At 43.0% G+C, this 16,968-nt stretch overlaps 5 protein-coding genes across 5 annotated transcripts; 1 reads left to right on the top strand and 4 right to left on the bottom strand.

Annotated features, from left to right (window-relative positions):
• Positions 1 to 435: 435 nt before the first annotated feature.
• Positions 436 to 1,649, bottom strand: Bfra_001677 (uncharacterized protein; the record flags this gene model as incomplete). Its single annotated transcript, XM_037332101.1, has 2 exons — positions 436 to 559; positions 1,045 to 1,649. The coding sequence occupies 2 exons, from the start codon at positions 1,647 to 1,649 to the stop codon at positions 436 to 438; spliced, it is 729 nt and encodes a 242-aa protein (XP_037196255.1).
• Positions 1,650 to 3,439: 1,790 nt separating this feature from the next.
• Bfra_001676 (uncharacterized protein) lies at positions 3,440 to 6,472 on the bottom strand (the record flags this gene model as incomplete). The annotated part of the gene is made up of 6 exons (XM_037332100.1): positions 3,440 to 4,024; positions 4,075 to 4,206; positions 4,258 to 4,647; positions 4,698 to 6,127; positions 6,182 to 6,268; positions 6,433 to 6,472. The coding sequence occupies 6 exons, from the start codon at positions 6,470 to 6,472 to the stop codon at positions 3,440 to 3,442; spliced, it is 2,664 nt and encodes an 887-aa protein (XP_037196254.1).
• A 1,049-nt stretch (positions 6,473 to 7,521) lies between these two features.
• Bfra_001675 (putative carboxyl transferase domain-containing protein) lies at positions 7,522 to 9,329 on the bottom strand (the record flags this gene model as incomplete). Its single annotated transcript, XM_037332099.1, has 3 exons — positions 7,522 to 7,638; positions 7,693 to 8,728; positions 8,782 to 9,329. 3 exons carry the CDS (start codon positions 9,327 to 9,329, stop codon positions 7,522 to 7,524), a joined length of 1,701 nt encoding a protein of 566 aa, XP_037196253.1.
• Positions 9,330 to 9,585: 256 nt separating this feature from the next.
• Positions 9,586 to 10,878, top strand: Bfra_001674 (putative isovaleryl- dehydrogenase protein; the record flags this gene model as incomplete). The annotated part of the gene is made up of 1 exon (XM_037332098.1): positions 9,586 to 10,878. One exon carries the CDS (start codon positions 9,586 to 9,588, stop codon positions 10,876 to 10,878), a length of 1,293 nt encoding a protein of 430 aa, XP_037196252.1.
• Positions 10,879 to 11,142: 264 nt separating this feature from the next.
• On the bottom strand, positions 11,143 to 15,173 carry Bfra_001673 (putative transcriptional regulator protein; the record flags this gene model as incomplete). The annotated part of the gene is made up of 9 exons (XM_037332097.1): positions 11,143 to 11,244; positions 11,366 to 11,542; positions 11,650 to 12,317; positions 12,376 to 12,440; positions 13,076 to 13,715; positions 13,767 to 14,032; positions 14,084 to 14,380; positions 14,572 to 15,097; positions 15,158 to 15,173. 9 exons carry the CDS (start codon positions 15,171 to 15,173, stop codon positions 11,143 to 11,145), a joined length of 2,757 nt encoding a protein of 918 aa, XP_037196251.1.
• Positions 15,174 to 16,968: the final 1,795 nt, after the last annotated feature.

Genomic DNA, 16,968 nt, shown 5'->3' with positions numbered 1-16,968 from the left:
GCTCTAATAAGTGTAACACAATTTCTACCAGGGTTGTTGGTGAATTCTGGTGTTTGGATGCGGACATGACTTTAGAGAAAGCAAATTCAGGGTAATGACTAGCCAACTAAGAAATTGTGTATCTGCGAACACAAAGTTGTGCGGTAGATTAATTTAGAAGCTACCTCCATGATCTCAGGACATTCTCTACACTGGATGTACAGGTTTGTGCTTGACCAGTAGTTACCGATGAAGCAAGACATGATAATATCCTGAGATATCTTACAAGATAGATGTTGAGAGCCTTGAAGGAAAGAAGCTTGAGGAGTAAGCTGCTTAATGTTACCGAACAAGACTGATTCAGACGAAGAAACAAGCAATGCAGTTTGAGTGAGCAGCTTTTGGTGCCATCTCGGCCTGGAGCAATCGAGCAGTAGCAACTTCGCGATCTCGTCGTTATCTCTTCTTCTTCTTCTTCTTCTTCTTCTTCTTCTTCTTCTTCTTCTTCTTCTTCTTCTTCTTCTTCTTCTTCTTCTTCTTCTTCTTCTTCTTCTTCTTCTTCTTCTTCTTCTTCTTTTTTCTGTGAGGGAGTTGTCAAAGCAACTTATGCAAGTTTTCTGGCGTTCCTAATTACCTTTGGTAACAAATCCTTGAGTAGGATTTTGTGTAGAACTCACAACACTATATTCTTGAATTGTGATCGAGTAAGAAGCTCCTAGCTGTAGAATGCTTCGATGTAATCTCGATATGATTGTCAAAGGTGCAATTTTTTGTATTATTATTACGTATTGTATGTAGCTAACAATCTGTGGAGAGTGAGCGAGGTTGAGAGGACTAACTCTCCCAGCTGGTATCAGCGCAACATATTTCTCACAACAACCATATAATCAAAAAGCCAAACAAAAAAGAAGGACAAATAACCATAGAAAAATTAAATTGATAGAGCCTTCAAGAGGGACTTCGCATATATTTGATCCTCTTGTTCACAAACCCCAGGATATATTACAACCGCACTGTCTAAAACACCCTCAACATCTCACAGAAAATCCCAAACTCTAGATCAACAATCCCATAGCTCCAACAACCATAGCTCCCCAAACTGGGACATACTTCTCTGGAGAATCTCCAGAAGCCGCAGTAGCACTAGCCGCGGCACTAGCGACACTACTGGCGCTTGCAAATTTCGAGCTTAAGCTACTAGCGCTCTCCAAAGCCTCCGTTTGGGCCTTCCCTGTAGCCGTACTTGCCATGCTTTCCAAACTACTGATCTCAGCGCTGATACTCGTAGCCTGAGCTTGGGCAGACGTCGCAATCTTAGATTGGGAGCTCAATGATGCGGCGTTAGATGTAGAAGCTTGAGAGATGGACTTGGAAAGCGATTTGGAGATCGAAGAGACGGCTTCAGAGAGTGAGGATGCTTCAGACGAGAGGGAAGATAGTGCCGAGCCGGTGGCTGTGGCCTCCATTGAAGTGACAGAGGATAGAGAGGATATTGCTGTGGAAAGGGCGTCTTGAGTAGCCTGAGCTTGGGCATAGTCTGATGTGATAGTATTTACGGCGCCAGAAGCCTTTCCCCCAATGGATGTTCCATCAGCGATGACTGATCCGAGATCAGCAAATGCTGTGGTAGCGAGGAGTGAGATGAATGTGATGGTGCTTGGAAATTGCATGGTTGGTTTTGTATTGAGCTTGTGGAATGTGAACTTTGGCTAATAAAAAGTGGTTCGATTGAAACTAGTCAATAGTATTCCTTGATGGCTGTGGATTGTATAGGTAAAGGCTTCATCGCAGGTATGGGGATCTTCAGATTTATAGATTTTTTAATTCGAGAACGATGATAGCAGGAAAGCAGGAGGATCAAACGACTGAGCCACGAAGCTTGTAACAGTAACACTTGTACCTGCATCTGAACCGTGCCGTTACTCTGTGAAAAGAAGCTTTCCCCCTAACACATATGTCAGAGAAATTACTACATACGACATTGACGGAATACTATTCCAACAATTGCTAGGCGCCCTCTGCGGTCACAATTTGAGGCGGGCCCCGCCCCCAACATGACATAACATAAACCTTGTCTTTGTTCAAACATCTAAAATCCCAGAAAGTAATGTTGAAGCATGTTCGCTTCACTTAGAAATCCTTCACTAAAAAGGAAGTTGCAAACCGACGAAGGATTTCTCCCCGAAGAGTATTGTTTCATTGTTTTGTTCATTTCATTTCTAGAACGAATTATGTCTCGCGCGGCTCTGGAACTTTCCTAGCCACGGTCACGATCGAAGCCTATGAGGTATTCGATTTGCATTGATTGTTTTTCATAGGGATGGGTTTATGCTTTTCTGATGTAATATCGTTAGGATGCTATATCCCATGACTCCCCCCATTAGTTCTCACACTGGCGCTTTCTTATCTGAAATTCATGGAGAAACTCATTCCCATTCTCATTGGATTTTACCAGTCATTGAATTCATCTCTAATGCCTTTGAGTCGGCAGTTTTCAGGGCATAGTTTGAGTTTAGTCAACCCAGATATTTTGAGATGGTGGCATCGAATGAGGCTCTTGCAGACAATCATGGCCGGTTAATAGATGATCAGTGTCAACAAATAGATTTTTGATAGTATTGCGACGGCACAGTTCGGGCTTACACTTAAGGTTACTCTGAATTTCTTCCTGTGGTCGCAACCGAAGGATTTAGGTCTCCAAACACCAACACAACACTGAATGAAACGTACCGACGGGGGCACCGAAGGCAATGTCAGGCCGCCAAAAAATATCAAATTGCTTATCCTAGTAGGTAATAGGCGATAATCATGTTGGAATTTATAAGTTTGAGACGATTCCATTAAAAATCCTTCATTGATGCTTCGAAATTATCAGATCATACAATATGGCCTTTTACCCAGATAGCATCTCGAACGCTTTCGCTATTCTTACTCATGAGTGCTAGTATCGCCTTCTGCCTAGACTACTCACTTAAAATTTCAAGGGAAGGCGTCTGTGTATCTTTGAATAGTTACCAAGAGTACGACAAGCTCCTTCATCTTACCCGTAGAAAGTTTGTCGGGAGATAGATTGTTCTCCTCCATTACGGTAGCGAAGTATCTACTGTCGCAGCTTTGACAAACAATGTATGAGAACATACTCCGCGGAGGCCAGCTGACATTCATTGTTCATCGGCCGGCTTACCGGCTGAACGCTTAACAAGACATTCAGCATTAAACTGTTTTATAGGACATCTACTCTCAATGCTCATAATCGTATTGACGATACCTATGGACTTAGTGTTTCAGTGAGAATAAAAATGAGAATGATAATGTTACCTACGATACCCGTCTAGAGGGTGTATGGGCGTACGGCACTGACAAAGTAAGGTTGGGAAAAGTGAGCCCCGTAAGATTACCAGAGAAGATTTAGACATCGATGATGAATAGATACATTAATACATTGATCAATTCGCCTTATTTAATCTTCTTGATAAGTCCATCGTACGCGATCGTACATGGCGTTAAATTCCCAAGTGATCTCTGATACTCTTCGCTTGTGCAATTGTGTATTCGAGATATCATGAGCAGTTTGTACAATCTCGGGTCCCAACTCGAACCTCCTTTGATTCGTAACGATGATTATCCTTTTGACTTGTGATAGCCCATGATTCCACCCGGCGAACACAAATGGTTTAATTGTAATAATTTCCAAGTCGATGATCCACTCATTCACTTCAAAATAATATGTTTCGCCCATTTCAGTCAATTGTCCGAGTAGCTCAGGATAGCTGTCATCCACTGAACGAAAAAGAAGACCGGTGACTTGGTTGGGGTGACAGTATCTTGTCGAAACTGTGGTCTTGGAAACTTGAATTGATTGAAGCCTCTTGTCTAGTAGCAATCGACGTCCAAACTCGCCATGGTTCTCGCCACCTCCGAGAGTCTCTTCTCGAGATAAGTCTCCAGAGCCATTTTGATCCGCTGAGGAGACCCAAATTGATTTCGAAGACGCCACAGTTGTGGATGATATAATCCCAAGACAGTTTAACTGCTGCTCGGATTTCTGCAACCAGAATTAGCTAATGGTCAGTATTCTTTGGATGACCAACATACTATAAAACAACCACAAAGACCAACTATATGTCCGTTGTCCAAAGCACTATATTCAACACCATCGAAAGAAACTCCTGACTTCATTGGTGCTGGTGGCATGAATTCGCTTGTCCGATTTAGATCGGTGATGAACTAAACTTCTGGCTAAGCATGTACTCACTACACATTTTTAGATATACTTACTTGCAAATGGTAGACTACAGAGTTGATCTTATAGACCTTAATTTTGACAAGATGTTCAGAGTCATGAAGGAAAAACGACAGTGAAGCAGTATCATAGTCAGAGCCCCACGTGCTTCGTATACCTGTATTATAGGTAAATTCGATACCCCTGATACCAGCGCAGAACCCTAGCGGAGAATATACTTTAATTGCGACAAGATTGCCATTCTCTGGTTTGATATATAGGGCTGATGCTGGGGCAAACGAATTGTTTTGTAAATCGTGCAGAGCGATAATGTCATCGTCCAGCATCGAAGGTATGGTTGACGGGTATGGATGTGTCCAGAGAACGCTATCGAGACCAGTTTCTTGTTTTTTAAAGTTTGGCCAAATTCTAACAATTCGAAGAGCCTATAGATATTAACTGACTGGTATATATCAGGATTGTGTACTTATCTTACATCAAGACCAACAGAAATACCCATAAGATTTTCTAGGCTCCACTTGCTCACTGCAAGCTCATCTACGCTATCGAGAAACGAATGCGGATAGGTGTTGATTGTAATTTTCTCAACGCCCAGCGAACTAGCAACCAACCATAGAATCTTAGGTGAAGTTGAAGCTACCAAGTGATTACGTTGCCCCACAATGTAGCCTATGTTCTTAGACTGGCCATCGCGAAATTCAAATGTGAGGCCCGAGACCAGTCGCCGCTCCAGAATATCCACATACGATGGTGTCACAGTACAAAGTTGTGATATTACGTGCGTCCCTCCCCAATTTACAGACCTCTGTGTGACTTCTTTACATCCCTTCATGTCCTTTTTCAACGCCAAACAACTCACACTAGAGTAGTGCCGTTGACTTGGGCCATTTGTGACAATGTCACCATGCAAGAATCGTCCAGGCTCTTGAATGGCTTGCATCAGGCTGACCATCTCAGTCCCTAGTTTCCAAATTCGCTTGCGGTTTACGAGCCCCATCCCATGATCAGAGCTCATCTCAGATTTGACTTCGAAAAACCATTCTTTCCAAGTATAATTAGGCAAACACAGCACTCGTGCGAAGCCGAATTCGCTCTGGACTCGAAATCTAGCCTCCCAAAATATTGATGGCAAAGAATGAATATCTCGTTTATAAGCTTGTAGCAAATTTAAGGTATCGCTATATGAGAGTTCGTACATAATAGAATGGATTATTTCATTCGGTAACGATGAAAGTCTAGAACTAGGAGGGAATGGGACGTCTTTTTGCAAGTCAAGAGGTGGACTTTCTGCTAGGGTAGTCGAGTTGTCTGCATGATTTGGAACCAAGTTTGACTGATAATGCGCTTGGTGTTCATCTTCTGGCCGTTTATCCAAGACGGAGGGGGTGGATATAAGATGTTCAAAGCTGAGAGATGTCGGATCCTGTGAGAACCACGAAGTGTAACAGCTAGCTAAACGGAAGCGTAGCCTAACGATATTGATTTTCTGGTATGGATCTGGTTGAGGAATAGGGATAGCACGCGACCTCCCTTGATTCACACGCGGGTAGTCAGCTATTGGGTGTTGGATTAGACTTCGTTCTTGTTTGTCTAAAGCCCCCAAGATATCCTCGAAATAATAGTTGTGCCCCCAGCTTAAGATGCCAGTATGGGTATTGTAATGGCAGCCTTCAAATATCTTGAACAGGGTTTCGATGCCGTTGTCGACAAGAAAGTTTCTTGGAGCTATCTCTTCGATTATTGCCCAACAAGCGGCGTGAAATGGGTAGCAAGTGCCATCTTTTTTATCTAACCTTGGTCCAGTAAAGAGTCGAGTGACTCCAAGAACAGGGACTGAGAAAGGGGTTTCGCCACGAACTCTATGACCTTGGCCACTGAGGACTAGTCGACCCTCAAAGAAACAGACTATAACACAGCTGATGTTACCATCTCACTTCTTTCGTTTGCAATGTAACTTACGAGCACGAATATTTTTACACCATTCATGAAAATGTCCATTTTCATGAGCTAAGAACACACCACAGATAAAGCAACTGTGATACATGACTGAATATATCAAAAGAGATGAACGCAGTCGTTCAAGGCTATCATTCGATTTTTAGTGATAATGTGGACCTTGCTGCCTTTTAATATCAGATCCTGAAGTAGTTCTCCTTCTGTGTTAGAAGATGAGAGGATTACTAGAAATATATTCAATGGAAATTATTGACAAACTCTTGAACTTACAACAAGATTAACGTTCTTATACATTTAATAGAATATTAGATGAATGTAACAAGAATGCTGTAGATCCAGTCAGCATGTGGGTATTGATCAGTTAGGTACAGGATGATGTGAGAAGTAATCATTGATTTGCTCATGTAGATAACATACAGGGAGGGACCTAACCTTGTATGTATTTGAGCAAGCAATAGGTGCATGAATTCTGTAAGCACACTTTAATAGCGGAACTTTGAACCCCAATAGCTTTTACCAGTAATACTATATGGATTTGAAAGATATTACAATAAAACTTGACTATACCTAACGAGGATATAACGGAAACTGGGGTGTACCAGAATAGTTTCCCAATTTGACAATTTTGTATCTATCAATACCAGATTTTTGTGCAAAATCAATACATCAATCTTTTTTACTAATCCGATATAAACTTGAAAGTGAAATAGACTAAATAAACTTAATTCGCTATTGTCATATAATACTTTCTTCGAAAATATCGGAGTTTGGAATTGGAATCGAGCATAAATACTAGTTGAGACACTTAGATCAGCACGTTTTACTATATATTCACGAATCCGGTTAGTCAACAGCCTGCTTGTTATCATTTGAATATGTAGGCTCGTATGTTGAGCCTATCACGTAGACATAGCTAGTAAAAGGCCCTTGGACTCATCAGAGTTCTTCGAATTCTAGTTTTAGGTTCTTGGGTATCAATTGGAACGTGCTAATTTGGCTCTTGTGTGACAGTTGTGTTAGAACCATACTGAAATTCTCGTACAATTGAAATTAGAAATAAATGATACTTTGGGCAAAATGAAGGAATATAAGAAAAGTCCTTCAAAGCTTGAATAGTGATTGATGGGTTCGCAGAATAAAGCCAAGTTCAATCAAATTACATGGCATACCTGAGATTATTGACAAGTAGGTATTTGTGACATCCACAGGTAGCTGGTCTTTGTCCTTTTAAAAATAGAAACTATGCGTGTAACTTTAGTATATATTCTGGACCCTAAAAGCATAGTCTAACCTAGAGTAAGAATATATAAGTCATATATAATTTATCATCCCGAAGTACTATTTTACATTCTGAAGACGCCGAATTTGGTATCTACCGGTTCATTCTTCCCGCCCAACGCAGCCATCAAACTCAAACCTAAAACTCTTCTCGTGTGACTTGGTGGAATAACTCCATCATCCTAGATACTCTGTTAGTCACCTCAATTCCATTTCGTTTACGGAAGACAACATACCCATAATCTAGCACTTGAGAAAACCGCCTCACTCTCTCTATCAATTCTATCTCTGAGCTCTGGATCAACAGCTTTTCCAACAGTCTCCATGACAGCCGTCAATTGTTCACTTCCCATCACTCCAATCCGTGCATTAGGCCACATCCATAAGAATCGAGGACTGTATGCCCGACCACACATACCATAATTACCAGCACCATTACTGGCACCGACCACAACGGTAAACTTGGGTACATTGGCACAGGCAACTGCGGTAACTAATTTTGCACCATTTTTCGCAATACCCTCGCGTTCAGCATCAGTGCCTACCATGAATCCACTGATATTTTGTAGGAAAATGAGAGGGATTTTGCGTTGAGTGCAGAGCTCAATGAAATGGGCGCCTTTGAGGGAGGAGGCAGAGAAGAGAATACCGTTATTGGCTATGATACCGACTTTATGACCGTAGATATGGGCAAAACCTGTCACGAGAGTGGAGCCATAGTCGCGTTTAAATTCGGAAAAGACGCTTCCATCTACAATACGGGCGATAACCTCATGGATGGGAAGAGGCTTGCGGTGATTAGTTGTAGCAATTCCAGTAAGTTCTTCGGGAGAATAGAGGGGTTCTGTGTAGGATTCTGAAGGTGGAAATGGTTTGGTGGGCCAATTAAGATTGCTAACGGATCGGCGGGCAAGGACTATGGCGTGAGCATCATCGACGGCAAGATAATCTGTTACTCCAGACACGGAGCTGTGCATATTTCCACCTCCTAGTTCTTCAGCTGTTACAACTTCTCCAGTTGCGGCTTTTACTAGAGGTGGACCAGCTAGGAAAATGTGACCTTGTTCACCTACGATGATACTCTCATCAGACATGGCGGGAACATAAGCACCACCTGCTGTGCAAGGACCCATGACTACAGCTATTTGCGGGATTCCCATTGAACTCATTCTTGCTTGATTGAAGAAAATTCGACCAAAATGCTCTCGATCTGGGAAGACATCTGCCTGATGTGGAAGATTGGCTCCACCCGAATCTACCAGATAGACACAACTGTATAGTATCAGTATCTGAAAAACGTGTACATCAATTAAACAAAAACTCACGGTAAATTGTTTTCCTTCGCAATCTCTTGTGCTCTCAAATGTTTCTTCACAGTAATTGGATAATATGTTCCTCCTTTCACGGTACTATCATTTGCAACCACCATACACGTTACTCCCTCAATGACACCCACCCCCGTGATAATCCCACCAGCGGGTACATCCGCCTCAGGATAAAGCTCATGACCTGCCAATGCACTCAATTCCAAGAATGAAGTACCTGGATCTATGAGTGCAGTGATACGATCTCTAGGAAGCATCTTTTTGCGTGCAATATGCTTTTCACGTGCTTTGGGAGGACCACCTTGATGTATTTTGGCGGTGAGAGTAGAGAGGTGATCGAGAAGAGGTTTCATTTGAGACTCATTTTGAGTATATTCCTCTGAAGAGGTATCGATATTTGTCGGAAGGACGGAGATGGCTTTTGCTTGGGTTGGAGGACAATAAGTAGCAGTTGTTCGAAAAGGAATGGAGGTTGCTTTATGATATATTGGTCGTAGGGATTTCCTAGAGATATTGGGTAGAATTCTAGATGCTCTGAGTGAAGCCATTGTGATAGAAGTTATGCTGTAGTGACAGCAAAAAATTGAGATATTCACATGGACATTTAAACACTTGTTTTGAGACAAGATCTCAATAGACGAAGCGGGAATAGGCTCGACGGCTAGATGCGGCCCCGCGTTTCCCCGGAAAACCACGGTCCAAGCTAGCTAGGAAGGGTTTACAATTATTGTGTACATCTACAAAACCTAAAACAATGTAGAAAACAAACTCTCTCAATTCTTACAACATTTCCACAGAACAAAAATGGCTTCTTCAATAAAATGTCTTCGATCTCTCACCACTAGACCTATATCTCATCTCCACATCAAGCCTTCAGTTCCTATATCCACAGTCCGTCGACGTAATGCATCATCCAAGCATCCCGCTGGTTTCGAGCCACCAACCTCCTCTGATTTGATCGAGCTCCGCGAACGAGTCCAAGAATTTACACGACGAGAAATCCCTGAAACGCTCGCAGCTGAAACCGATAAATCAAATGCATTTCCCAATTCCATGTGGCAAAAATTCGGCGATGCAGGGTTCCTTGGTATAACTGCTTCCGAAGATGTGGGTGGACTGGCCATGGGTTACCAAGCACATTGTATTGTGATGGAAGAAATATCTCGTGCCTCGGGTAGTATTGGATTGAGTTATGCTGCACATTCACAATTGTGTGTGAATCAATTACAATTGAATGGTAATCAGGACCAGAAGATGAAGTATATGCCGGGGCTGATTGATGGGAGTAAGATTGGTGCATTGGCTATGAGCGAGAGTGGTGCAGGGAGTGACGTTGTCAGTATGAGGACGACAGCGAAGAAAGTAGATGGTGGCTATGTGTTGGATGGAACGAAGATGTGGATTACCAATGGACCAGATGCGGATCTTATTGTGGTTTATGCAAAGACTGAGCCTGAAAAGGGCTCAAAGGGAATTACCGCTTTCTTAGTCGAAAAAGGATTCAAGGGATTCAGTTGCGCGAGAAAATTAGACAAGATGGGTATGAGAGGAAGTAATACTGGGGAGTTAGTTTTCGAGGGGGTATTTGTTCCAGAAGAAAATATCCTGGGCGAGGTCAATAGAGGAGTCAAGGTACTGATGGAAGGACTTGACATTGAGAGATTAGTGTTAAGTGCTGGGCCATTAGGTATTATGCAAGCTGCCTTGGATGTTGCACTTCCATTCACACATCAACGCAAACAATTCGGCCAACCTATCGCACATAACCAGCTCGTTCAAGGAAAACTTGCAGATATGTATACAAAGCTGCAAGCCTCAAGAGCTTATACATATGATACAGCAAGGACTGTTGATGAAACCGGCAATATCAGAACACAAGACTGTGCTGGGGCTATTATGTATGCTGCTGAGCGAGCCACAGAAGTCTCATTAGATTGTATACAATTGTTAGGTGGCATGGGCTATGTTGAGGAAATGCCTGCTTCGAGATTACTGCGTGATGCAAAGCTCTATGAAATTGGTGCTGGAACTACCGAAGTCAGAAAAGTGGTAATAGGAAGAGCTTTCAACAAAGAATATAGTGGTTTTAGTGCTTAAAGAGGGAGCGTGTTTGTTAGATTGAGCATAGCGATGGACTTCGTGTCACATGTAGTATACCGCAGAAACGATTAGAGTTCTTTTTTCTTCATCTATCATCGACCCCACGTGAACTTACTCAATACGAAATCTTGCCTAGTACAGTAACAGGAGCCAGCTGTTGAAGCCAGTCTCAATTTCCACAAATGTACATTCTCAATTTACTTCCCTTATCCCATCGTAGTCGTCTTCAATCTCTGGTCAAGTCCTGAAAATCACAACCCTTCACATCCCCATCTTCCCCTCCCTCAATTTCTCATAAATCTCCTCCTTATACCCCTTCAAATTCCCAATCATATACCCCGGCTCAAACGTCGGCCCTTCATCCTACATCCACACAAATCAGTTTCAATGTCCTCACACACACATACCTCACAGTTTCTCCCTGCACTCCTTCCCGCCACCCCTCTACATCACAAAATATAATACGAATAGAAATAATACTAACCCCAATCATCTTCACAACCCTAGTCCCACACCCACTAACTTCTAAAACCGTCCCGCCTACATAGTCTTCTCGAGTAAGCAGTTCTAACATAGCTTCTGCGACTGTCTCAGCGGGAATCCATTTTTGATCAGAGGTTAACATAGTCATTTTGTCGGGTTGATGAGACCAGATTGCTGTCTTTGGAAAGTCAGTATAGTCTACTCCTCTCCATCTCCATCTGCATCTCCATGCAAAGAGCTTCCCTTTCTCAACAGCAAGAAAACGCAAAGAAAAGTAAACCTCACCTGCACAAGCGCCGGCGCAATAGCCGTGACCCTAATCCCCAACTCTTCCAACCCCGCCATACTCCTCACAAACCCCGTAATCGCAAATTTGCTCGTGTGATACAGCGGAGTTTCCATAACTCCTATTTGACCCGCTACGCTCCCCACACAAATTACTCTTCCGCTTCTTTTGGACGAGGTCCAATACTCGACTCCCATTTGCGTGAGACGGATTGGGTGCGTTATGTTTACGTTGAGAGTGTGGAAAGAGCCGGGGAAGGGGTTGACTTTGGGAGATGTGGTGTTTGATTGTTTTTCTTCGAGGGGTTGCTGGAGAGAGGGAGGGGGACTTAGATGATGAGTATCTTGGGAGAGGGGGGTTCCGGGGGGATTGTAGAAGTTGGAGAAGAGGGGATCAAAGAGTCCGGCGCCGGGGACGAGGATGTCTATTCCTGCTGGGAAATGGGAGAGGGTGAATTCGAAGAGGGAGGTGAGTGCAGGCCAAGATGTGACATCGGTGGAGTGGTACAGACATTGTGGGGGTGTGGGGGTACTGGGGGATGAGGGATCCGGGGAAGTGGAGGTGTAGGTGGTGAGGAGTTGGGTTGCGGCGGGTTGGAGGGAGAGGTCGGCTATAACCACATTGCAACCTTTTGAGAGGAGGAGAGTCGCGAATGCGAGATTTATACCTGGAGATTGTGTGTCAGAGGGTAGAAATAAGGTGGGGGTTGAGAGGGAGGAGAGTACCTGAACCCGCGCCAGTGACGATGGCTACTTTTCCCTCGACTTCAAGATCCATCTTAAGATCCATCCTAAAAAAAAGAATCTAACAAATTATAAGATCTTGACGATTTGCTGTGGTATTTATTTGCCCATACACAACACGTAAAAGACAACAAGACAACAAGATACTGAAGAAGGTGCAGCTAAAAGTACAGGATGACCATACATGTATAAGAGATTCCCTTTGTGTCCGTACACAATCTGTTCACACTTGCTAATCTGGTATGTATCATATCCCATTCTATCCATGTTTTGCGGCGCCATCCGCGTATGGTTGTACAGGAGCGGGTATTTCTTAGCTGAATCTTGCTTTTTCTTCAGCCCAGCAGCAACTCATCACATGTACGATCGGATACGACCCTTCTAGATAACAACACCACGTAATAATAAGCCCTGAGTCGTGCAGCAATAAGCCACTGTCCTTAGACGACTGATTGATTAGCTGAACCACTCACATCTCATCACAATTTGCAATCAGCTTACAGAATCTAAGTTGAGAATATGCCAATGCCATTAACTAACGTAGCCGTGAAGTAGGGTATAGAATCAATATGCCTCTAGGCGCCGTGTAGCCAATCGAAACCCATGATATACATACAAACTCCAACCCCAAAACCAGTAATATAAAACCCATATTCATTGACCCGCCAGATTTCATGCATACTCCTTTTGCCATTTGACTAATTGCCTAGTAAGAATGTCCATCATTTCCAGACACGTTAAATCCTTAAATTCCTTTGGTGTTTCACTTTCGCCTCGAGCCACCTGTTTTCCATTTGCGCCATTAAGTTGTATCATAGGGAGAGTCTCTTCGACCAGTCCCCGAATAGATTTCTCTGCTCCACTGCCACTTGGAAGTATTGACGGGTCTGCAGCCAATTCAATTTGAGTTCGTGATATAAAATCGAGGATATTTGTAGCACGTTTCCTCATCTCAGCCATACTAATTTTGCTTCCTACGCTGGTCTTTGCCTTACTAGTCTTGCTCTCATTGTGTGAAGCTCTGCTAGTCGTTGTCTGTACGTTATCGTCTGTACGTGGAATATCTCTAGATTGAGATCGATTGGGAGATTGAGCGTTGTTATCGTCCCTTTCCCTAGTGTATTGATTCTTGCCCGATTTACCCTTTCGAGGATTGGGAGGTCTGCCACCCTTCTTATGCGAAACTGGCGGCAGAACTGGGGGAGGTGTATCTGGCACTATCGTTTGTGACACTGGGGGCGGATCTGGAGGTTGCGCGGATACCTCAGGGTTCTTGCTTGGAGGTTTTATCGCCGGCGGTGTCTCTTCAATAGGTTCTGAATCTAGACGACTGTGAGTTATTGCAACATCATAATGTACTTGAGTGTACTGACCTTCAATCCTTCGCCGTTCAGCTCGACCTTTTCTTTTATTTGCGGCTTCCAGCCTCGACCTTTCTCGTTCTTCCCTTAATTCCTTTTCTCTATGGTTTTTAGCTGCTGCTCCCCTTATCTTCTTAGCTGCTCCAAATCGACCATTTCCCACGATTGTGCTATCCTCAGATTCTGCTTGAGAGTGGGGTGCCTCTTGTGGTTTCTCATCGTCTTCAGGAGTAGGAGAAGCCGAGTCCGTCCGTTGCCTTTTGGGTCCATCGTGTTTGCTACTAAGAGTAATTAGAATAATTTGCGCTAATAGAATGTCATTTACTTACTCTTCGCTGTCGCTCCGGCTTCTTTTTGCTTTGCGACTCCGGCCATCAATACTTTCTGGGATATCTGCGACACTAGCTGCTATGGCTTTTCGAAGTGCTTCTTCTTCAGCAGCTTCAAAGTACGCAGCATCTCTACTATTCATTGTTGAGCGCCTCTTTGTGCTTGCAGAGCTGGAGCTGGGTCGAGCATTCTTACCACCCTTCGGTGATCTTGTGCCGTCTTTGGAAAATGAAGCCGCTCGAGAGGTTGTTCTGGAGAGATTCGGGTGAAGGGGTAGGTATAAAGAGTAGCGTTGTCTGCGATCCATTATGTCAGAATTATCATCGATTTTTTCTTGAGTTGGAATTATTTGTTCAAGGTTCTTGCGCAATTAAGAAATCAATCTTGTGAGACTTCGATCTGCGCCACGGTCTCGCGTGGATGCTGACAATTCGAGTGAATCTCTTGAATGGGGGTATATGTGATTGATGCGAAAAAAAGGACTCACCCATTTGACGCCGAACGAATTCTGTGAAGTTCTTTACGACATTGTTCGCAAAAGTATTCTTCGGGACTTGTATCTTCGTTCATAATTCCAACACATCCGCCGTGTTGCCAGACTTTGCAAACATCGCATTGTAGAAAAAATCCCGCCAAATCTTCTGTAAAATCCGCTGCTGTTATGACTGGCTCCTCAATTCCATCTTTTATATTATTCTTGTTATCGTCGTCCTCGAGTTGTGGCGGTCCGGGATATTCATCGTAACCGCAGATGCATCGAACAGCTTCATCGTCATCGCCTCCCTCATCTACACCAATGACTGTGTCTTCATCAACTAATTGTCCTTTTTGTATCTTATCACCTCCATCAACTCGACCTCGCTTTCGACGTGTCGAGGAACTATCTTCGGCCGTGATTGTGTCGTCAGGAGAGTCCGAGGAAAGTGAGGCGGCTGGAGTCGACTTTCGTGGAGATTCGACTTTATTATTTGAGCGAGTAGATCTCTCTGCGCGACTAGAAGAATTCGAGGAAGCTGAAGAATGATGTGAATTAGATTGAGAAGGTTGACTGCCTCGAGCAGCCCTTGACGAACGCCTGGTAGTATCCATTCCCAATGATTATAATAGTACAAAGGTAATATTGAATTCGAGATTCCGTATGTGCGAAATAGATTAGAATTCTGGTAAATCTCGAGCGTGTATGTAATGTGTAATTTGTGAATTGAGATCGTAATTGAAGTCCTCCTCCTACTTCGATGAGAAGCTTTTAATTCCAGTCTTCCCAAACCAAAACCAAGAGTAGAATGAAAAGAGAAGGAAGGCAACGTGAGTTTTGGAAAACGATTGAGTCTCGATTAGAGCTTAGAGAACCAAATTGGAACCCGAAGATATGCGATCTGATAAATAGGAAGGTGGATAAAGTTTCCTGGTGTAATCATGACTGCGGGTGTGAAGAGAGTGAGGAGTGAGGGAGAGCGAAAGGAAATAATTTACTAAATTCAAAGCTGCCCTTTCGTCCCCGCCAAATTCCCTAGTGAGTAAGTATTGTGGTTAGGCATAGGTAGGCATAGGCCAAATTCCGTTCGGAAAATGTGAAGAGCGAAGGTAAACTTTGGAGTGACTAATGGAAAAATATTAGCCAATGAGAATATTACTTTCACATTTCCTTGTTAATATTTAAGAGCTACTAAACGCAATTGGACCTTCTCTCCTCTTTTTTCTTTTATATAGAAAGGTGTATGAACCAATGATAACTTACATGGACCTACCGCATCATCCACAAAATGACCAGCCACTGGTGAGCACAATACTTAGTAGGTACAATTGCCTCATATCGCCTACTGTACGATTTATACTTTTAATAGACTGGTCTTCTGGGTAATCAGCCTGGAGGTGGTTGAAGAAAGTGTTAGGTATGGGCGATATCTCAGAAAAGGGTTTTACCATCAATTGACTGAATGACGCTCCGCTGGCCCTCTGGGAGCCACTGCCGTGGAGGCAGACTATGTGGAAAGGAAGGAAAGATACCTTCGAGCGCAGCGAGCTATGGGGGTTTGGGGGCTTGCTCCCATCAATAGATAGTAATAAGTATATAAGTACCTAGTAGGTTGATTGATTTAAATTGACAATAAACATAGATATAACATAGTAAGGCAACGGTCAATCTAGTAATAATTGAATTTTCTCTATCGATATACTTATCACAAGCGAAGTACTTAATTAGTAGCTAGATCTACAGAGTCACACAATTCAAGTGTCTGCTGGGCAATTCATAGGTGGCTCGGTGGTAGATATATGCTACCTATCTAGGCATGCATTAATAATAAGTGATCTAGATGACATCAATCAAAAGTCGTTCAGCAGTGCTAGTATATCTACGGCGTGCATAAGTACCTAGACAGTAGGTTGTACCATATAGTAGTTTTAGCAATTGACTTTTTCCATCAATACCGTTAAGTATTGGTGACCTAGTGCTGGCTGTCATTCATTGAGGAAATGCTGTCTAAGAAGTAGAAATGGTTTCTATGAGTACTAGAGAGTATCTCAGTAGGTGGATAGATGTAGATAGATGAATGATCAATACACCTGCCTAGATACGGCTGTACCAATTAAATCTTCCACAAAGCATTGCGGGCACCCAGGTACCAGCATTAATTTCTTCCCCTTCACTTTCCCACATTCATCAACGTGATTTCTAAATCATTTGGTACTTTGATCCACACCTTCCCTATTTAAGTTTAGCTATCTAATCTTAGCTAACGCACTTGGAGGGCATCAACATCTTCGGTTCAATGAACGTAACCAATTTGTTAGAAAGGAAACGACTAATAATTAAGGTCTTTATTGACAAAATAATTTCTATCTCGCCCCAAGGCCACTTGATACCAGTGAATTCAACCTTCGG

This window comes from Botrytis fragariae (genome assembly GCF_013461495.1).
Source record: "Botrytis fragariae strain BVB16 chromosome Unknown tig00000006, whole genome shotgun sequence".
In the NCBI taxonomy this organism is placed as follows: Eukaryota; Fungi; Ascomycota; class Leotiomycetes; order Helotiales; family Sclerotiniaceae; genus Botrytis; species Botrytis fragariae.
Note: the sequence above shows the minus strand (reverse complement) of the source record. Positions and strands in the feature narration are given on the sequence as shown.